The sequence below is a fragment of the Panthera tigris genome, chromosome C1 (assembly GCF_018350195.1).
Source record: "Panthera tigris isolate Pti1 chromosome C1, P.tigris_Pti1_mat1.1, whole genome shotgun sequence".
Classification (NCBI taxonomy): Eukaryota; Metazoa; Chordata; class Mammalia; order Carnivora; family Felidae; genus Panthera; species Panthera tigris.
The window spans coordinates 31,625,215-31,646,619 of NC_056667.1; the positions used below are offsets into that span (position 1 = coordinate 31,625,215).

Sequence of the window (21,405 nt, forward strand, 5' to 3'; positions counted from 1 at the left end):
GTGCTGCAAATTGTAGTAATTTTCAACTTGATCCCTGGTAAATGGGAACCTAATGAGAGGATAAGAAAACTTGAAGTTTTAAATATGAGTAGAGTGTTGCTTATTTCTAGAACCAAATAGCTTCTAAAACTTGGCATCTTCATATGCACTTACATCCAGCGTTCGAAAGCTGATACAGATGACACAGCAGGGGGTGCATGTTTATAGCAGGAAAACATGAGAGTTTGTGATTGTCCTTTTGTGAGCAGACAGGACACAAAGTCCAGGACAGGCTGGTGGGAAATGTTGGAGCTGCCTTTTTAATGGAGCTTCATTTGTTTTTTCCCCTCCACCTGCAAGGTGTGTGCCTAGGAATGCAGCTGGCAGTGGTTGAATTTTCCAGAAATGTGCTGGGATGGCAAGGTGAGTGTTCATTAAACTTGTTACATTCTTGCCAAAGTGTTTTCCTGAAGCGCGTGAAGCCTGCTCCCTCCTGCGTGATGGTAGAGGAGGGCAGGCCTGGTCTCTCCGTACCTGGCGGGGAAGAGCAAAGGGGAACCCTGTGTGCACTGAGGGCGCGCGTGGCTCTGCCAGCCCGACCACAGGAAGGAGGGGTCACAGCTGAGCAAGCAGCCTGGGCTCTCTGCCCCTGCATTTCCTGCTCTGCAGATTCCCGCATGCCCACCCCCGTGGCCACCATCCCTGGGCTTCTGCCGAGCAAGAAGCCGACAGCTCTGGCCTGTGTGAGGCTGTGCGGTTATCATGAACTTGGGCCCTGGAGCTGGTCAGACCTGAGCTCAAATTCTGAGTCACTTATTGTGGGTGATTTTAGATAAATTACTTAGCCCTTTTGGCTTCTGTTCCTTCTATAAAATGGGGTGATAATGGTACCTATTTCTCATGGTTATAAGAATTAAATGGAATAGTGCATGTAAATAGTCCCAGCATAGTGTCTGGCAAATAGGAAATACTCCGTAATATTGGCCCTGTGCCTGGCTAACTGTCCAGGCCACTCGAAAACTCCGTGGCTTCCAACGTTTTATCGTGTCTCCGTATGCTGTGGGTTGAGTGGACTCGGCTGGCTGGTTTTCTGCGCCCTGTATCTTGAGATCCTGCCCCCCCATCCAGCTCTGCCCAGCAGGGATATCCAATTGGTTCTCTCCACGTGGCAAGGCTCCTCATTCACAGCCTGGCGACCTACCAGCTTCCAAAATGACCGGCCCAGTGTGTAGGCACTCAACTAGCTTGCTAATGTCCCAAGGCCAAGAGCAGTTGGTGGGGGACGGAACCACACAGCCCGAGGACTGGGGCAATGGAAGAGGCTAGTCTCTGTAGCCCAGCTGACAGACATGAGGTTTTCAGAAAGACCTTACAAGTTGTAAGAAAAACAAAGCAAGCGTCCTGAGGCGTGTAAAAGCGGCCTGTCTCCACAAAGGATGAGCGGCTCTCCTGTGGCCAGCTGACTGTTAGGACTGGGTTCATTGCACATGTTTTCTGAGAGTCACCCTGAGGGCATGGTGGCTGTTTTATAGGCAGCATGCCCTGTAGTTCTGACTCCTGAGCCTCTGGCAGGCACCGTCTTAGCACCCACCACCCTAGAGCTGGCCCTCTGGGCACCCTGGACCCTTGCCCAGTTACAGTCTGTCGCCCACTCAGGTCCCCAGGTGGGTGAGTGACTTGGTGACAGGCTTAGCTTTGCTTGGGACCTGGCCGTGGTTAGGAACAGTACCTAGCCTGTCACACAAAAGGAGCCGTGCTGTACCAGGAACTTGATTCTTCTAGTCTTTGTGGTTTTGCTTACGGTTAGACAATAAATTCAGTAAAGGAGAGGAAGGCTTATTTGGGTGTTGAAATCAGTTCTGATGTAGCTGCTGAGGGAGGCAATGGGGCAGTGCCATGTAGGATGCACAGGAGGACAGGAATGTATTCCAGCCCGGAGAGATGCAGCCTGAGAGGAAAAAATGGACAGAACAGTGTAAGAACTGTCATAAGGATGCGTTATCTAAATAAAGGTTATGAGGTTGTGCCATTGGTTTTGATTTCCCCATTTTGTACAGCTTGACTTCCCAGAGAGTTAACAGGTGTGATGGAAAAACTCACCTGTGTTTGTGCATTGAGTCCTTCACGTCTTAACGTTATCCTTAGTTTTGTTCTAATCACCGAAGGATCGCTTTACATCGAGGAGGGAAATTGTGAGTTAGGGCTTAGGAATGACACTTTTCAATAATCAGGTTTGTTTGTAACTCTTTTCGTAACATAAGTGTTTTGATTTTTCAGATGCCAATTCTACAGAGTTTGACCCTAAGACCAATCATCCTGTGGTGAGTCCAGGGTTTGAACGTTACCAGGGCTTAGAAGGGTGTGGAGGGGGCGGGCGCCGGAAAGAGACCCGTGGATCCACCCAGAGAACCCTCAGACCGGATAGAAAGAACTTTTTTATTTTTCATTGTGCAGTTTCTCACTTCTCTTCCCAGTTCGCAACAGAAAGTTTTTAAGACGGGTATCACCCCAGCCAACCAGGGTGGTTCCTGATTAAAATCACTCTTCATCCCCACTCCCCTTAGCCCCTAACTCCCCTTAGCACCCTAACGATCGTTTTGTACTGACACGAAACACCCACATGGGCACTTACTATGCGCCAGGCACTGTTCTCACCACTTAACGTGTATTCATTCATTCCATTCCCGACAACCCTGGGAGACGGGCATGTTATTCAGGAACCATGGAATATGGTTCTGATGTGTTTAACGGTAACCAAAGCTTTTGGAGGCCCCCGTACCTTGTGTGATGTCTCCTGTCAGAGGCATATGGCTCCTGGGGAGGAATAGCGCCTTTACCCATCTTTGAATCTCCTATCCCGGGGGTGACAGGTGGGCTCGTGGTACCAGAGACACTGTGATAAACAAAGTGGACCAAGCTCTTGATCTCAGGGCATTTAAACAGCATCGGGATATGCTTGTTGACCTGCAGTTGAACTTTGCTAATACTAAGAGCTCAGGAGGAGAAGAATGAAGGGTTTGAAGTGTGCAGCCTCGGGGTGGTGGGAAAGCAGGGCCCAGATAGGGGCCTGGAGGCCTTAGAAAGTGCTCAGAGGAGCCCGGGACCGAGCGGTGGGCTGGGCTCCCGTGGCAGGGGGGCCTCGGCCTCTCCGCCCCACACACGTCCGCCAGGCTCCCGCCTAGACCCGGCAAACCCTGGAGAAGCATCCCTGTTCTCTGAGTGGCTCATGAGTCCGGTGGAGGGGACACGTGCTGTGACATCAACATATCCTGTCTTGCATCCGTGCCGCTACGTTAGTCTCCAGAGCGTGTTGTGGCCCAGCAGCCCTCATGGTCCGAAGTGCTGGGGGCAGGAAGGGCCACGGGCAGGAGCAGCTGTGTTCGGTCCTATAGCTCAGGAGGACAGGCTAAAGGATTAAGTCGCTACCTAACACAGGTTCACAGAACGATTATGGGGAGGCATTTCCCCAGTGACACACATCTCTTGTAAGGAAGGGCTGGGGAATCAGAGCCTCCTGCCAGGCTCTTGTCACTCAGTGTAGGCAGTCTGCTAACGGAGGCAGAGTTTGGTAGCGTGTGTTTGTTTTTTGAACACCTCCAGGTCATAGACATGCCAGAACACAATCCTGGGCAGATGGGCGGAACCATGAGGCTGGGCAAGAGGAGAACCCTGTTCCAGACCAAGAACTCGGTCATGAGTAAGAGCGGCCTCTCACCGGCCCCGCCTTCAGCTCTGCGTGCCCAGGACGCGCGTCTTGGGCTGCTGCTGGGGCTCCGAAGAGCCAGGCTGACTTTTTGGTTTTGTTCTTGCTTTTGAGGTCTTTTTTCCCCCCTTCCTAGTCACATTCTTCTAGGATGTGCTGTAATAACCAGAGAAGCAGTGTGGCTCTTAGAAAGCTTGCAGGCAGTGCGGTCAGGGCCCTGGGGGCCTTGGGTGTGGGCGGCTGACCAGAAGGAGGCAGGTGAAATCTCCCCACACAGTCTGTCCTGTACCTCGTCTGTTCAGTTGAACCGAATTAAACTGCCAATGTCGGCGATTTCTGTCCCCCAGAAAGGCAGTTTCGTATGGTCCAACCTAACAAGGTTTTAGTCGAAAAGTACTAATACGCGCTAAAGATTTAGAGAAAATTGGGGCGGGGGGGAACATGTAGGAGAATTACTCCATTCAATCTCATTTTCTTGCCCACTGGGAAAATTCTGTCTTTACCAGCCGGGGCCCCATGTGTCTGTCAGTTTGAGTCACTTGAGTAGGTGGCCTTGGGGTCCTTCCAGCTCTGTGTTCTGTGGACTTGGGGGCCTCACCCCGCAGCCCTGGTGCCAAGGCTCTTTGCGCCTGTGACTTAACCGCATGGCGCTGCCCCGAGGACCATCCCTGTAGCTCTGGAAGTGTCTTTCTAGGCTTCCACTGTTTGATATGTCCTGGTGTGTTTTCCAAGGCAGTTTCCAGCAGGAAAGTGCTCTTGTGCCTCAGTAATCGAGGTTGGAGGGTGGTGATGGAAACCGCTGTTCTGGTTTTTCTTGGTGTGGACAAAACAGTCCAAGCCCAAGAATTCACGCAAATGGTGCTGCTATAGGCAGGAGGCTGTGGTTGCCTGGAGAATCCTAGAAATGACCTTCAAAAGGCCTGGCTGTGTAGGCGATTCAAAAGTAAACTGGGAAGCAAGAGGCGGTAGTGAATAGATTGTTCTGGGAAATCAGGACTCTTTACGGGAGCATGCTTGCTTTTGCCAGGGAAACTCTACGGAGACCCGGATTACTTGGAAGAGAGGCACCGCCACAGATTTGAGGTAAGGGGTGGAGCTTCATGGCTTTTAAAGAGGTAAGGGGTGGAGCTTTGTGGCTTTTAAACCTTCCTCCTTCCGGTTACTCTAGAGAAGTAGGCTGAGAGGTCAGTCAGCTTACTCTTCATGTTTCCATAGGTGAATCCAGTCCTGAAAAAGTGTTTGGAGGAGCAGGGCTTGAAGTTTGTTGGCCAGGATGTTGGGGGAGAGCGGATGGAGATCGTGGAGCTGGAGGGTGAGCGCGGGGTGGCTGTGCGCGGGCGGGGGGTAGGGTGGGGGGTGAGCACTGGCCTGACGGTGGTAGGGAGGGCCCCGGCCCTGGTGGGGTGCTCTTGGAGAACGAGGCACCCGGAGCCCTGGGGAGCCTGTCCTTCCTCAGCCAGCACTGCGCTCCTGGCCTCGGTCCTCATTCTCCAGAATGAGAGCTTGGACTTGGCCCTTGAGCCCCACTTCCGATCTTGACAACCTGTGGACTCGGTCCCACGGAAGCCAGGGAGCAGGGGGAGCTGGGGCGGGAACCCCCGAGGGGAGGCAGCGAGCAGGGCGACAGCATCCGTTCCCCCCCGTTCTCTGGCTGCCTTTCTCTAGGTTCTGATTCAGATGCTGGTTTTCGATCATTTTAAGGGTCCGTAGAAAGGTGAAACATTTGACAAGGTTTGCTCATCCGTTGTGTTCTATGCACATGACGAAAGTGCTGCTTCTGCGTGTCTGTTTCAGAGCATCCCTTTTTCGTTGGAGTCCAGTACCACCCTGAGTTCCTGTCCAGGCCCATCAAGCCTTCGCCTCCGTACTTTGGCCTTCTGCTGGCCTCCGTGGGGAGGCTCCCGCATTACCTCCAGAAAGGCTGCAGGCTCTCGCCCAGGTGCGGTCACTCCTCTGTAGTCCATCAGGGTGTCCCCTGCCCGTTACTGTGGTCTCCCTGGTGTTCCCGGCTGCTTCTGTGCTGCCTGGACCCCCCCCTGTGGTGGCCGGGGCCCCTCACCGTAGCACCTGGCCTCCGGGATCCCATGTAGCAGTAGGACCCTGGGTCCGTGGGGAACTGGCTTTCACGGGCTGGCGGCCACACCCCTGGCGGATTTCCTGCCCCGCTGCGACTTTATCCTTAACCTGAGCTGGTGGGTAGAGTATCAGGACCACAGTGTAAATTGAATGTATATCTTTTTTTTTTTTTTTTTTTGATTTATTTTTGGGACAGAGAGAGACAGAGCATGAACGGGGGAGGGGCAGAGAGAGAGGGAGACACAGAATCGGAAACAGGCTCCAGGCTCCGAGCCATCAGCCCAGAGCCTGACGCGGGGCTCGAACTCACGGACCGCGAGATCGTGACCTGGCTGAAGTCGGACGCTTAACCGACTGCGCCACCCAGGTGCCCCCGAACGTATATCTTTTGTAACTAGAAGAAGAAAATCCCTCTACAGCTCCATGCTAAATACTTAAGGCAGGAAAGCGTCTGATTCCTGCTGTGTGTAGGCAGGTGTCCCTGTGGTGATGGTGGCTAGAAAAACAGAGAAGGAAAGCGTGTGTTTGGTGGGAGACGATGAATAAACCATCTGAATTCCACAGGGACACCTACAGCGACAGGAGTGGAAGCAGCTCCCCGGACTCTGAAATCACCGAGTTGAAGTTTCCGTCAATAAATCATGACTGATGATGACGTAAGTGGTGTTTTTAAGCTGTAGTATTTTTGTTTGTTTTAATGGCAATAATACTAGAATTGCAAGGATATCGCGAAGGTTCCGTGTGGAGACCTTTATCTGCCCAGAATGCAGGTGGTAGGGTCTGTGTGGGCATCAGCCAGGTGAGAGGCCCGTCTGAGTTACAGCGCCCCCGTCCCCCTGCCTCGGGGACCCCAGTGCAGGGCGGAGGGGACACGAGTCATTGGGCAGCTGTCTTGTTACCGATTGCTTCATTCAGGTGCCAGTCTGACCAAATCTGGGGGAACTGGATTCTCAGACCCTGTTATTTCATGTAGCTGTAAACTTAGAGATCGTGAAGCAGGTGACGGGTATGACAAAGCGGTGTTGGTCACTTTTACAGAAACTCAGGCTTTCGTCAGGAAGTGCTTTAAGATTGATACCTACAACGCTTTTATGTTGACTGCTGCTTATTCTCGAACTCCCTCAGAACCTGAACAGTTACCGGGCCAGCTTTGAACGTTAGTCTTTATGGTGACAGGGTTTGTACGTCTATAAAGTCCGGTAGCCTTGGGCACTGCCGTGAATTATATAAAATATCGTGATAACCGAGTGAACCGTGTCGGCAAAAATCCACATCTTGGTGGTGGGGGTGTCGGAAGGGGGTTGGGGTGGCAGGAACCCGTGGGGTCTGAAGGAACCAGGGCTGTCTCGCGGTCCCATGTTTGGGGGCCCCACCACAGGCGGGCGGCCTCCTGAAGCCTGCGCCCCTCACGTTCACACGCACGGCTGTGCCCCTCCCGCCCTGGACGCTGAGCCACTGGCCCGTGAGAGCGTGAGAGGGCGCTGGTTCCCATTAGCACACATGCACGCGTGCATCGCTCTGCCGGGGGGGGGGCTGGGGGGGGTGTCTGCTGGTCTGAGAAACTGCGCTATAGACAGCAAGCGTTCACGGTCAGGGGCTGGGTGGCGGGTCAAGTCTGTGGAGACACTCCCTGCTGTGTCGAGTGGAGGCTCCCCCGCCAGCGGCCTGTGAGGACACCGGGCGCACCGACCGGAGCCCGTGTCGGGGTGGAGGAAGAAGCTCCTAAGGTCTGGAAAATGTGTGAGGGTGCGGGAATCACCGATGCAGCTTCCGACTCCTCGCGTTAGGTTCCTGCCGCTGGTCCTCACTGAGCCCCTGGTGTAGTTTGCCACGGCAGCCGACGAAATCCTCACTTGTCTACTGGAACATACATCGTGTAACTGCTCGCTCTCTCTCTCTCTCTCTCTCTCTCTCTCTCTTTCTTTTGTTTAACAGGGATGATTCTTCCAGACAGCCTTCGGACTTGAGAGTTTACAGCTTTGATTTTACACTCAGCTTTTGACACTTCCTTTAAATTATGTTTTTATTAAGATTATTTTATTATGGGGGAAAGGTATTTGGAAGACTCTGTGACTCGCATGTCCCATCCTGGGTGTCGGCTCCTACACAGTGCCGCCCCGCGTGGACGCCTGGTGTGGAAACCCCGTGTGGAAGCCCGGTGTGGACGCCCCGTGTGGTCCCCAAAGCTCTTGGCCGAGGAGCGGGTCCTCTGGGCAGGAGCGGATGACGCGCGTGCCGGTGGAGCGCCCATTGGTCACCTCGTTTCTCCAAACTACCTCCAGTCGTGGTGGATCCAGGCGTGTAGCCCGTCGCCTCCCCTTGAATGCCTAGACCGTGGGAAGTGTGTGCCACGCGGACCTAGTGCGTGCGGAGGGACGATTCTGGCGAGTGCTCACGGCGGCCGGTGCTGGGAACCCCTGCTCTGCGGGGCCGCCTGCCGCCCGCTGTGACTGGTACTGTCGTCCAAAGGGAACGGTTAGTTTGGGGTCACGTGGGACAGCAGGTGGCCGGTCTCTCGGAAGCGTGGTTTCCGCATCCCTGTGCTCCGGCCACACTTCTCTTCCTGGGGCTGGGAGATACTCCTTGCATCAAGGGGTTGCTTAAAAAAAAAAAAAAAAAAAGAAAGAAAGAAAAAAGAACAAAGAATCTTTTGGGGAAACTGCCTCTAAAACCCTCTCATCTACAGACAGCTTTGCTTGAGGGGATTTCTTCCTTCCAGAACGGTGTTATTGCGGTTGAAATGCAATATGGAAAGCTATTTTCTTAACGTGACGTAACAGTAGGCACCGCCGTGTGCCCGTCCTATTCTGGCTAGCCCCCATGTATACTCTAACTTAAGAAATAAAGAATGCAGAATGAGCCACGCTTTGTGATGTGCTTGACGTCGCGGCCGGTGGGGAACGTCCGAGTGTGGCAGCCAGACATGTCTGTGTCACCTGAACTCTCAGTACCTGGCTCTCCTCCAGTGGGGCGTCCTTTGGTGGACGATCTGATGACACTTCGTTTAAAAACTGAGAGTAGGGGCGCCTGGGTGGCGCAGTCGGTTAAGCGTCCGACTTCAGCCAGGTCACGATCTCGCGGTCCGTGAGTTCGAGCCCCGCGTCAGGCTCTGGGCTGATGGCTCGGAGCCTGGAGCCTGTTTCCGATTCTGTGTCTCCCTCTCTCTCTGCCCCTCCCCCGTTCATGCTCTGTCTCTCTCTGTCCCAAAAATAAATAAAAAACGTTGAAAAAAAAATTAAAAAAAAAAAAAACTGAGAGTAGCCATTTTTTTTTTAATGTATGTTTATTTTTGAGAGAGAGAGAGAGCATGACAGAGAAGGGGCAGAGAGAGAGGAAGACACAGAATGTGAAGCAAGCTCCAGGCTCTGAGCTGTCAGCACGGAGCTCGATGGGGGGCTCGAATCCACGAACTGCAAGGTCATTCATGACCTGAGCCGAAGTCAGACATTTAACCGACTGAGCCACCCAGGCGCCTTGAGAAGCCTTTTTTTTTTTAACATTCATTTTTGATAGAAACAGCGTGAGTGGGGGAGGGGCAGAGAGAAAGGGAGACACAAAATCCGAAGTAGGCTCCACGCTGTCAGCACAGAGCCCAACGCGGGACTTGAACCCACGAACCGAGAGATCATGACCTGAGCCGAGGTCAGATGCTTAACTGACTGAGCCATCCAGGTGCCCAGAGGAGCCTTTCTTTTTTAAAAAACAACATTTTTAAAAACATTTATATGTTGTTTATGGCGGTCCCTCCCTCACGTGTGTGGCCAGGGAGCAGCGGACCCACGACTGTTAGCCAGCAGGACTGCTTTATCCGCAGGGTGGTCTTCCTGCTACCCGGGCCGCTACCACGGCAGCGTCCTGCGGGCTGTGTCCTCCAGAGTGCAATGAGCAATACTGCATCCGTCCTTGTTGGGGACACTGGTGCCCGCCCGCCCCCTCTCTGGCTGCTGAGCTCACCCACTCAGGAGCCGGCTCCACTCTACAGTCTGAGGCAGAGGCTCAGCCTGGATTGCCCATCAGTGGTCCACAGCCTTTCCTCCCCGACCCTCGAGAAACTGGGTTGGGGAGGCAAATGTCACCATTTAGCCCAGCCCCTCCATCGGGGAGATCCGGAGAATCTCCTTTTCCTTGCACGCTTCCACTCACCCATCACGGCCAAAGCCCAGAAGCTGGTGTTCTTGCCCCCGACCAGGCACGAGCAACCTCGCTGCCTTTGTCTGTCTCCGGTTCTCATGGACCAAAGTAAAATGTGTTCACTCGCAGAGGCCTTCATCCCAGTCTCGGGACTTCGAATGCGGCCGATGGGGTGAATCCTAACCGCGGTCTCCACCTGGTGGTCTTAGCAGACCGTCTAAATCATTTTCGCAATAGCCTTCCCCCAACGGAGGACTCCGACGTGCCCGCTGGTGACAGCAGCGCTCCCCACAACCGTGAAGACTCGGCTGGGTGTGGGGCGGTTTGCAAAGGCCCCGCGGCGGGGCGATCTCCCGCCCCTGCATCGGGGAGCGCCTCGGCGGACGAGTCGTTGAGTGCTGCCCGCTCGGGTGACCTTCCTAGAGAAGGGGCCAGGACTGGCCTTCCGGGGCTTACAAAGCCTGACCCGCCCTGCCACCCTGGCTGTGGCAGTGGGGACCATGCCGGGCTGACGCCGGGACCGGAGGATGGCTTTCCGCACCCAGTGGTGACTGACCGGTGTCCAGAGCTTCTGGGGGAGAAGTTCCTCGGGCGTCCTTCGCTTCAACCCAGGTGGTCCACGCCAGTTCTTAGTCTGCAGCAGCTCAGCGACATGACTGCGCTTGCCTTGGCAGAAAACGGCTCGTTCCCAGGGAGAGCACGTCTGAGGGTCGTGCTGCCTGGACCAGCATCCAGCACGTGCCCAGCACGTGGAAGGTGCTCAGAAATGGCTCCTCTCCTGACTTCTTGATCAGCACAACCTCTGTGCTGGTTCCCAGTGGCCTCTGGAAACGTGATTCGGGCCCCGGGTTTGGGTGACTGATGAGTGAGAGCGGTTGGGGAGTCATCAGCGCAGAGCCCGACGCGGGGCTCGAACCCACGAACCGGGAGGTCATGACCTGAGCCGAAGTCAGATGCTTAACCGACTGAGCCACCCAGGCGCCCCAAGGGAAGCGTGTTTTGCAGGCCCGCCTGTGAAATGCCGTCTGACAAGATTCCATGGTTTTCTAGTGGCTCAGACCTAAGTCTAGGCGGCTCCTTGTTTCACCGGCAGATATTTATTTGGCAGCCACTACGTGCTCACCATGTCTGAGATTCTGAACTTAACAGCCATGAACAAAACAGATCCAGACCGCTGTCCCCCGGAGCATGGATTCTACTGCAGGGGAGGGGACAGCTATAAATAAAAGCTACGGAAAGTGACTGACAAGTGCACTGGGGGAAAAGGTTGGAAGCAGGAAAGGGGGAAGGGGGGTGCTGGGGAAGGAGGTATAATTTGAAGTGGGCCGGGTAGCGAATATCCTTCCCTGTCACTTGAAAGTGGAGCAGAGAGGAAATAGTCCTGCCGCTCTCCGGGGGAGGAGCATTCGGGGGGGGGGGGTGGGCGGGGAAGCAGCCAGTGCAAAGGCCCTGAAGCAAGTGTGTTCATGAAACAAGCTGGTGGGTGTAGCTGGAACACAGGAGCAAGGGGCAGGAGGGGTTGAGGTCAGATGGGCCAACTTGCGAATTGTATAGACCACTGTTTGGACTTGGCTTCTGATGAAATGGGGAGTTCTTTTGAGTTCTTTGAGCCCGAGCAGGGCATGATCAGACATTGGCTTTCTAGTCTCTGGCTCGGCTGGTGGAGATGACAGGGGAAATGGCCAGAGCAGGAATCCTCGCCAGTGGCTGGAGGGTGCTTGGGATGGAAGTCAGACTCTTCCTGTACAGGTGCTGGGGAGACAGGGTGTGGCTCTCATGATGACAAGTGCTCCTGCCCCCAGTCCATTTCACTGTCTTATCGATGAAGAAACTGAACAGAGGTAGCAATTTGCCCCAGGGGACCCGGTCTTTAAGGCAAAGCTGGAATGGATTGCAACCATCCAGGCCCCATAGCTCCGTGTGGGAGGAGCCCGGGGCTGGCTCAGCCTCCTGGACAGAGGTGGGCTGGGCGCGGGGCTCAGGGCTCAGCTGCATCCAGCTGGCCGGCCGGATGTCCTCGAAAGAACCATTCTTGCCCCAGGGTGCATGTAATTTATTAAAGAGCTTTGACAGTCACAAGTTCCAGCAAGCCCGGGGTGGTGGCTGCAGGGTGGCCTGTTTGCCCTACAGGCACGGTTACCGAGCGTGCCTGGCCATCTGCAGAAGGGCTTTCCCCGTATGACGCATTCCTTTCTGGCCCCGTCTCGCCACTGGAGTCGCAGACCCCGGGCTGGGCAAAGGGAGCTTCTGAGGAAGTAGGACCGTCCCTCACAGCTCAGCCCTCCGATCGCCCTGGCCAAATTTTTACCAGTTCTTTCCAGAAGGAAGGTTCCTTGGGGATCGTGCTAAGAGCAGTTTCTCAGCTACACAGACGGGGGTCCGCTGGGGATTGAAGCCCGTGCGTGTGCGGTTGTCGAAGGAGCGAGGATGGTCGCGCTCCCGTCCACCTCTGAACAGCCCAGACGGGTTTTAAAGGGAGGACTTCGGCTCAGACAGGAAATCCTGCATCTGCCAGGGAGAGCTGGCCTGCCGGTGCCCGGCCCTGCTCGCCGACCGGGGCCCTCACAGGACGCAGCAGGTGCGGGAGCCGGGTCCTTGCTGCTTCAGCTGCTGCCGGAGCTGCTCCTTCTCCGCCGTCAGCACCTTCACCCTCTCCTGCAGCGTGCGCAACTCCGCCACCCACTTCTGCGGTGTGTGTGTGGGGGGTGGGGTCACCCCACAAGCAGAGGCCTGAGGTGGTGCCGCCTCGGGTTTGCCCCCTCCACCCAGGGCTGAACTGACGGAGGAAGGCAAGCCCCGGAGGGCCCAGGGGGGGCCTACTCAAGACCACTGGGGACCACATGGCCCTCCCTGCTTGGTGGGAGCCGGGTTCCTGGCCATGCCACCACCCCTGACAAATCAACCCTGGGGGCTGAGGGAAGCCGCTTGGCCTGAGGGGCCTGCCAGCATCCCAGCCCCCGGGGCCGGCCGACTCAAGGGTTGGGTGGGAGCCATCCGGGCATGTCCCTCCCTCTCTCCGCCAGCCCCTTGCTCTCCTCTGCTTTTCTGCCATCTGATGTTTCCCTCTTGAAAAGGCTTTTTCTTAGGACTCTATCCAGCACTAACTGCCCCCCATTGTAAGGGCCTTCCCCTAAATACAGTATAGTACGGCCCCGTCTTCAGGGTGGTCTTAAAGCTTCTCAATATTCCATCCCCCCACCCGACCCCCGCTCCCCCAGGCCACGCGGTGGAACATGGGGTGTAGCAGGGTTATTTCAGTGCTCCCCCCACCCCCCATGTACTTGCGGGTGATGGAGCACTGAGGGAAACCCGGTGGCATGGCCAGGACTGCTGGCCTGTCCCCGCCCCAGCCGCTTACCTGCTTGCACCACTCCTGGATGGCGTGGACAGACAGCGGGCCCTGGATGCTCCCGTCCCGCCGCAAGAACACCTCCCCCTGGTCAGTCTCATAGAGCTGCGGCTCGGCCTGGGCCCTGGGGGCGTGCACGCTCAGGCGGATCACCTTGGTAAGGGCGACAGCGACTCTGGTCGCTAATCCCACCTGGCTGGCTCTTCCGGGCTCCTGGGGCAGCCTGGTGGGCGTGGGGGCAAGGGGCACTTCTGGCCTCTCCTTCGGTCACTCTGCCCGGCCCCCCTCCGCCCCCACCCTCTCCCCTCGCCAGCCCTGCTCAGCAGAGCCGAATGGGGCCATCACGCGGGGGCCAGACAGACCCAGGGCTCACCTTGAGGGGGGTGGTGGAGGCGATGGGGCTGACCACGGGGATGAAGGAGAGTGTGTAGGCATCGGGGAAGACCTGGGGCTGGAAACCCTGCAGGATGGAGTCCACCAGCAGGCGCACGCGGTCCTCGTCGCGGTGGCTGCAGGGGACGCCCCGCACCAGGCCGCTGTCCTCGACGCCCACGAACAGGCTGCCGCCCTCGCCGTTGAGGAAGGCGCACGCGTAGCGCCTCAGGTGGTGCTTGAAGGCCAGGCTCAGGTACTCGCCGCCGCCGCGCTTGAACTCCACGCTGCGCGTCTCGCTGCCCAGGAAGGCGCCCTGGAAGAGGCGCTCCTGGCCCGGGACCTCCTGGTGCACGATGGCGCTGTCGGAGCGTGCGCCGCTGGGCCGGTCCTGGGACCTCTGCGGGGCCCGTGCCGGGGGGCTGTTGGCAGGGCTGGGGCTCGGGCTCCGGCTGCTGTCGTCCTCCCGCTGGGGTGAGGGGTGAGAGTAAGGAGCCTCGGGTGACAGGACAAGAGGGACGGGACACACCTCCTTCCGCCTGGGGCCCAGCCCGCTGGGGCATCCTAATGCCCCATCCCAGGCGGAAGGGCCTAACTGCCCACCGTCCTGCAGCCAGTGCTGGAAACCTGCTAAGTCAAGGGTTTGAGCCGCCACTGCTCCTTCCTGCTGGGCTATGGTATGCATGGTGAGGACAAGGAGTTCTCCTTCTCAGGTTGGGAGCCAGAACCCCGGAGGCCAATCTCTTCCCACTTAGGTTGTAGACTGGCCTCTGAGGCTCGGGGCCAAGATCATTCCAACAGATAACCCCCTTCTTGTCTCCCTGAAATGCCTGCCTATCGCTTTCTGGACCACTGATCAGTCCTGAATCTCAACCCTCCTCTGGCCCTCCTGAGACCCCTTCCGTGGTTTCTGTTTTGTTCTCGGGCTCTGTGCATGAGCAGACTCATGGCCACCGGCCTCTTCTGGGCCTCATCACGGCCTCCGTACCTCCCATCCACCCTCCTTGCTGACCCTGGATGCAAGAAGATTCTCACTCCTCCCTTACTGGGTTCTCTGCTGCTGTCCCTGGCTCCTTGCTGCCTCCCAGTCTCCAGCAGGGGCTTCCGGGGCTGGGAGTGCCATGCGGGCTGGGGCATGGTGGTGAGGGGCACATCCCTACCAGCCCTGCAGTTCCCAAAGGAAACAGTTTCTCAGAAACACGAGAAACTGCCACACAAACATGAAGTCAGGCTCACAGGTCTTGAAATGTCAGTCTCAGAGCTGTTCAGTTCTGCAACCATTTGAACACCATGGAGTTTTCATCCCGAAAGGAAAACCAAGATCACCTGTCTCACAGAGTGTCCTGCCACAGCTGCAGTGAGTTGACTGCGTCCTCCCATCCCCCATAAAGGCCCACCTTCCCTCCCTCCCCCTGCTTCGGTCTCGAAGCCCTTCCTGGCCCCTGCCCTCTGGCCCAGCTTTCTTCCTTAGCTCCCCAGCAGCCTTCAACCTGAGCTCCAGCGGCACCAAAAGGCTTGCCCTTCTGCAAATGCAACATCCCCCGTCACCATGTCCCCCTGCCTAGAACGACCTTGCGCTCCCCGAGTCCCAGCTTAGACTTCAGCCCTTCTGTGAACCTGTCCCCACAGCTCTGTGTCCTCCCACGGCTCCAGGCTGCCGAAGCGCTGTAACTGGCTCTGTCTGGCTCTGCTCAAAGATGAGGGCTCTTTAAGGCAGGGCCGAGCCTTTGCTTTCTGCTGTGCTGCCTGGCCTGGAGCGGGCACTGATGTTGGCCAGCCGAGTGGATGCGGTGGGCCAAGGAGAAAACCCTGAAGGCCCGGGCTGGCCCAGACCCAGAGGATGGAATACAGAAGGGCCCAGGGAGCAGTCCCCACACTTTGGCCCTTCTCCAAACGCTCCCAGGCTGGAGGCAAACTGTGAAGGTCAGGGAGCCTCCCCGGAGTCAGCAGGCAGTGCCAGCCTCAGGCTATGCTCATTTGAGTAGCAGCCAGCAGGTTTGCAGATCTGCCCCTGGCTCCTCAAAGACGCACCTCCACCCCTGCCCAGGCTTCTCCCCGCCCCCGGGTGAGGCTCTGGGACTTGCAGGCTTGGTGGCTCCAGAAGCGTCCCCTTTACCTCTCTGCCGTGCGGGGGCCCTCGGCCGTCACCCAACACCAGCTCCTTCCCGCGGGCCACCAGCTCCTTGAGGATCTGGTGCTCCTCCACGGCCGTCTGCAGGCGCCAGGGGAGGGAGGCCAGGCTGTCCCTGTGGGTGGTCACCTGCACCAGTGCGTAGGCCTTCCGTGGTCGCCTCACCACCTCGATGTGCTCCCGTGCCACCGGCAGCCCCAGCCGTTCCAGGGCGTCTCGCAGCAGGCAGGTGAGCACAGGCACTGAGAACTGGGGGTTCAGGTGGCCCACGTAGAGAATGTGCGTGCTGGGCGTCACCTGCAGGCCTGAGTCCTCAGGCAGGGACTCTTCCCCGGGGACCTCTTGCAGGGGTGGCGTGCCCAAGAGCTCCATGAGGGGCTCCTGCACCTGCGTTTGCGGTGATCTCTTCCTGGGCGGGGGGGGGGGGGTCCCTGGAGAGGTCTCCCTCAGAAGGGCTTCCGGGATTCCTTACTGCTGGCTGTTCTTCCCAGGGCCTCCCAGGGGACTCAGGGGGTGCAGAGGCTCCTGGGAGGTTCACAGATTGGCAGGGGCTGGGCAGAGCCAGAGGGAGGGAGGGAGGGCAGAGGGCCAGCCGGAAGGGGCCTGCCACCCACCCAAGCCCAAGGCCTAGGACAGGAAAGAAGGGAGTCAGCCAGGGCTGAGGCAGACAGCAGAGCATGGGGGCCTGCCCCTCCATTCTACAGGAGGGAAGACCGAGGGGATATGCCCAAAGAGGGGCCGAGGGGACCAGAACTCAGGTCTTTGAGGGCCCCACCACAACCCTTCGTGGGCCCCAGACGTCCTGTCTTTCCTCTCCAGTCCACAGGCTGGAGGCCTCCCAGGGTTTCCTGCCCCCCAGGGGTCCCTGCTGCCTCCAGGCCCCAGGGAAACCTTTTCAAGGGGACTCTGGAGAGGAAGCTTTAACCCGGGCCTTGGAGGACCAGCAGCAGCCACACCGAAGCTTCTTGCCCCGTCTGAGCCTGGTGTGAGCCCAGCAGAGGCTCTGAAACAGGGCTGGGCCAGAGGGTTTTTAGAGCAGGGGACACTGATGAAAGCTTTGGCCCCTCCCCAGAAAAACGGCCTTCCAGTTTGAGGAGGCTCACGGCCCTTCTTAAGAACTCCCGGTCTAAGACCGAATCCTCTGATTTGGGTCCCGAGAGCAGAAGTGAGGAGGGGCAGAGCTGGCGCCCTTAAGGACGCCCGCTCCCGCAGGGCCAGGGGACTCATGCCCGAGCTGTGCACAGACAGAACCCATAGGAGCCCTTCACTCACCCCCACACACCCGGCCTCCGTTCTGGGCGGCAGCTACCACCCGCCTGCATCTTTTCAGATTGGATCCTTGAGACAGTCAGGCCTGGCGACCAGCACGGCTGGGGTGGGGGCATTCAGGGCAAACAGGAAGAAAAGGGAGGCCTATGACCCTCATGTCCTGATGGTTCCTGGTGGAGCGTGGGGGGTGCCCGCCCTCAGCTCCCACAGACTCCTGACCCCTGGCCAGCAGCTCCCTGGTTTGGGGGGGGGGATCTTGGGGGCTCCGCGGCGGGCAGGGAGAACAGGGGCTGCAGGAAGTGGGCGGGGCCTGCACAGCCACCTCTGTGATCTCACAGGAGTCAACAATGACTTCCTGGCCGGCCTCAGGCCCCCGGGTTGGGAAGTCAATCAGGAAAACTCCTCCCCCCCCCCTCCCCCTTCCCGACCCCCAAGGTAGTGAACACACACTATGGCTGGGCTGTGTGGCTCCGTCTGGGCAGCTCCCACAGTCCAGGGGCTGAGAACGTACTTCCTCCTTCTGTAATGTCTCTCCTGTCCCTGCCCCAAACCGTGACCGCGCAGGTCCTCCGGTGCCACGAGTCCCCATCTTCCCCTTCGTGACCAATCCCAGGCTCCGCTGAGCACTGATGACCCAGCTACTCTCAAGACGGATCTGAGCACACACCGCTGGGCCCAGGGCTGCCCCGGACCCCAGGCCCCCTGCTCCACGCCAGAGACGGAGGTTGCTGTCCGGCCGGAACCCTGAAAAATAGGTCAAGATTTGCCACTTCTTTTCAAGGACAGGGTTGTCACCTACTGTTTGACAGGGGCCAAGACATGGGTGATACACAGCCTTTATTAAAAGCAGAAATCTGTTCTGGGGCGGGGGTTTTGGTAAATGCTTTCATTATGCAGATGTAGGTAGCTCATTCCCACGCGGCTTCTGGAAGTCCTGAGTTGGAGGGGTGGTGAGTGTGGAGGCAGATGCTCCAGACTGGGGAGGCTGGGGGCAGTGGGGTGCTTCCCTTCTCTGAGCAGCCGTTCTGGAGATGCTAATGGAGTTTTGTTTCCCTCGGGGACGCTGAGGCAGAGGCTTGGCTGGGGAAGCCCAGAGAGGAGACCGAGGCGGTCAGGCGCAGCGTGAGGCTCTGGAAGAGCCTGGCAGGTGCCCTCCCCGTGCCCACCCCGGCATGACGGCTGGGAGCTCCCCATGCTCCCCCTCCTCTCTTTCAGGCCTGTCGAGACTCTGCCAACACGAGCTGCTCTCACGGCAACCACGCAGCAGGGGCTGTAGCTGCCGAAGAAGAAGGCTACGTGGGGAGAGGCGCCCTGACGGACGGAACATGTGAACATGTGAACCAGAGGACGTGACTCACTTCTCCAGGGGCCTTGCTATCAGGCAGCCTTTTGCGTGAGGTTTTCCACGCTGATCTGCGTGCCCAAGCTCTCCCCACTCTTACTGGGGGTCTCTTTAAACACCTGCATTACTAATTTCCCTGGGATCTTTAACCACCTTACGTGAAATGAACATCCGTTCCATTTCCTTTGGGGGGGGGGCGGTAAAAACTGTCATTGTAAGCACTGAATACATTTACAAAGTGATGTCTTAAATACTGAAATGTGCTGCAATATCACTGGGTTACAGCATCAGGCTTTCTAACAGTACTGATGGCACTTTGCAGGTGGCCCGGCCGGTGGCAGACACAGGCCCGGTGTTAGGGATAAGCAGCCCCTTGTAGTCCCCTCACTGGACGTCTGTGGCCTTATTGACAAACCCTACTTTGCACTAGAGGGAAAAAAACTCTTGAATCTAAGATTAAGAATGTGAGGTGGACCCAAAGATGAGGGGGAGAGGGAAGCTATGGATAAGGTTCTTCCCGTGTTATCTGGAGAGTGTCCACTTGGTGGCCCCACATGGCCACGATCCCCGAAACCACATCAACAACGGGTGTCTGCGCTGACTGCCCAGCGAGGCCAGCCAAGGAGCAGAGGGGCAGGGGCAGAGGCCAGAACTGAGCTCAGCCATCATGTGGGAGAGGACAGGATGTCCGGAGAGCAAACTCGGGAGCTCGGGGGAGAAGTGGTATGGACCCAGCCTTTGCCATCTGGGCCCCACGGCGGCGCTCCAGCCCATCTGGAACCTTCCCCTTGCGTGTGGGCATCTGCCTGCTGATTCCCGCCCACCTCTGGCAGGGTCCAGCCCCAGCTACCCACAGGCGTCTTGGGTCCGGTGTCTTTACACTGGGACTTGTCAGCTGTGGGTCGCTGGAAGCACCTGCAGTGGCTTTGGTGTCACAGGCCCGGCACAGATGCACAGTGTGTGACACGTGGCTGTCGTGGTCCCTGGTCTAGAGGTTTCCAGCTGTGGAGCTTCCTGATAAAATGAGGTGACTTAGGGCAAGGAGGCTGCCAAAAGCTGAGGGACGATGAGGGGAGGGGTGTCTGGGCTCTCCGACACCCAAGAATGTTCTCCAAGGTTTTAGCGTTAGATGCAGGGAGGAGGGGGGAGTCACCTTACGGCTCTTCCTGAGGAGGGATCATGGCATCGGTGTGAGGGTAGAAACAGTGTCCACTCGGACGACCAGAGCCACAGCCCAGAGATCTCAGGTTGTTTCACAAAGATGTCACCGAGGGATGCTGCGGAGGCTCCTGCTCAGGACTAACGGCCTGACAACGCGGAGGTGACAGGGACCGTGTGGCCAGCAGCAGGGAGGGGCCACAGGTGGGGAGGGGGCAGACAGTTCCTGAAACCATTCAGCCCTCAGTAGAGCCTGGACTCTTCCGTCATCTCCTGAAGCACATGAACCTCCTGCTGTTCCTCAGCACCGGAGTCAACGCCCTCTCCTTGTGGTGGTGAGTGTGGCACGTGAAGCTGGTGCCGGGGGGCCTGTGATCCCCCCCCCCCAGTCCCAGATGTGTTCCCATTTTGTGGGCAGCTGGACTACTGGGGGTTCATGGAGTGGTCTCGCCTGCCCGGCAGGTGTTTGGGGATGCCAGAGGCCACTTCAGCTTCTCCGCAGGACTCTGGGTCACTATCAGAAGGCTTGGCTTTGGGGGGCACCAGGGTGGCTCAGTCGGTTAAAGCAGCCGACTTTGGCTCCGGTCACGATCTCACGGTTGGTGGGTTTGAGCCCCACATTGCTGTCAGTGCAGAGCCTGCTTTGGATCCTTTGTCTCTCTCAGTCCCTCCCCTGCTCTCTCTCTCTCAAAAATAAATAATATTAAAAAAAAAAAAAAGGCTTGGCTTTGAGAAACAACTTCAAAAGTCTTTTTTGCAGTCCTGACCCCAGAAGTTAGGGCAGTAGAGCGAAGGGGTAACCATCTTCTCGCCTCCTACAGAATCTGACACACGGGTACCTTTCTAGTTCTGTTCCTCGGGAAGCCGGATGAAAGGGGAATGTCAGCTGTCTCAAGGCAACGTTGCTCATGGCAGGAACGGACCGTAACTGTAAATTATCTGGACCAGCCGCTTTGGGCCTCCTCAGTGCCGTGACTCAATGGGGCACGTCCCTTGTAGGGACCCGGAAGCGATGCCTGTGGAGTAGCTGTGCCGATGAACTGGGGAGCTCTTGCTCCCTCGGGGCGTGATGCTAAGCCAAGGCGAACCCCACAGCTCCCCGATGTGCCCCATCCTCTTGCCACCTGGGCTGTCACCTGGATGATGGCGGGCCCCGCCAGGACTACCCCACCGAGGAGGACTGCTTCATGCTGTCCTGCGGGCGGGTGATGGTGCCTGACAGCCTTCAAGGTGGGTCTTGACTCTGAATGGTCAGCAGGATCCGAGACGGTGGCCCCAAGAGGGTGTGACAGGCACCCCTAATTAGCTGTGGAGTTTGGGCCGAGTAGCTCTCTCCAAGCTTCAGTTTCACACTTGCAGATAGGAGGAACACGGTCGTTCTGGAGGGTTGTAGGGAGGTTGAAGTGAGATGCAGGACATAAACCACTCGGCACAAGTGTGTCAGCACAAGCGTACGCTCTTGGAGACTGGGAGGCAAGTGGGGTGGACGCCGATTCGCTCCGTAAGGTCCAACCCCGCGGTGTGCCTGGCTTGTCTACATGTGCTGGCGTTACCTTCAGTCCCCGTGTCTCGTGGGGAAGGGGCACACCGCTAAGTTCGTTGTGGGGGTTCAGTGAGGCCCTCTTTGGCAGTGAATGAACACAGCTTACCACCCCGGTGCCCAGGAGCCTGTGGAGAACGGTCCTGTTCTGGTTCGGCAGCCCTGGCCGTGACGGCATCCCAGGGACCACGGTTAGAACCCACAGGAGCCCAGTGGAAGACAGGTTACAAGTCAGTCACCACGTCTGAACCAGCCATGGTGAGCGCTGGGAGGGCCCTCTGGTCTCATCTGAAACCCTCATACCACACGGGCCCAAAGAAGTGAAGTGACCCGCCCAAAGCGTCACAATAAAGAG

At 57.5% G+C, this 21,405-nt stretch overlaps 2 protein-coding genes and 1 long non-coding RNA gene across 8 annotated transcripts in view; 2 read left to right on the plus strand and 1 right to left on the minus strand.

Moving 5' to 3' along the window:
• The window catches only part of CTPS1 (CTP synthase 1), a 30,931-nt gene extending 22,314 nt beyond the window's left edge, over positions 1-8,617 (plus strand). For all 3 annotated transcript variants that reach the window (XM_042996804.1, XM_042996803.1, XM_042996805.1), the window contains 8 exons: positions 340-402; positions 2,257-2,300; positions 3,580-3,676; positions 4,710-4,765; positions 4,898-4,994; positions 5,477-5,621; positions 6,323-6,414; positions 7,694-8,617. In XM_042996804.1, coding sequence (XP_042852738.1) covers positions 340-402; positions 2,257-2,300; positions 3,580-3,676; positions 4,710-4,765; positions 4,898-4,994; positions 5,477-5,621; positions 6,323-6,407 — 587 coding nt within the window. In that variant the 3' untranslated portion in view covers positions 6,408-6,414; positions 7,694-8,617. The remainder of the gene's footprint in view (positions 1-339; positions 403-2,256; positions 2,301-3,579; positions 3,677-4,709; positions 4,766-4,897; positions 4,995-5,476; positions 5,622-6,322; positions 6,415-7,693) is intronic.
• SLFNL1 (schlafen like 1) lies at positions 7,768-17,268 on the minus strand. Of its 3 annotated transcripts, none has more exons than XM_042996808.1 (5): positions 17,014-17,268; positions 15,727-16,150; positions 13,612-14,079; positions 13,248-13,391; positions 7,768-8,357 (listed from the first exon to the last, which is right to left on the minus strand). In XM_042996808.1, exons 1-5 carry the CDS (start codon positions 17,124-17,126, stop codon positions 8,235-8,237), a joined length of 1,272 nt encoding a protein of 423 aa, XP_042852742.1. In that variant the 5' UTR covers positions 17,127-17,268; the 3' UTR covers positions 7,768-8,234. The 3 variants fall into 3 exon arrangements, with proteins under 3 accessions (XP_042852742.1, XP_042852740.1, XP_042852743.1); XM_042996806.1 differs by lacking the exon at positions 7,768-8,357 and adding an exon at positions 11,928-12,574 and having other exon boundaries at positions 17,014-17,266; XM_042996809.1 differs by lacking the exon at positions 7,768-8,357 and having other exon boundaries at positions 13,253-13,461.
• An 83-nt stretch (positions 17,269-17,351) lies between these two features.
• On the plus strand, positions 17,352-20,392 carry LOC122241270. 2 transcript variants are annotated; one of them, XR_006221313.1, is made up of 3 exons: positions 17,395-17,765; positions 18,226-19,845; positions 20,332-20,392. It is a non-coding gene; the product is annotated as an uncharacterized LOC122241270 (long non-coding RNA). The 2 variants fall into 2 exon arrangements; XR_006221314.1 differs by lacking the exon at positions 20,332-20,392 and having other exon boundaries at positions 17,352-17,765; positions 18,226-18,603.
• The last annotated feature ends 1,013 nt before the right edge of the window (positions 20,393-21,405 follow it).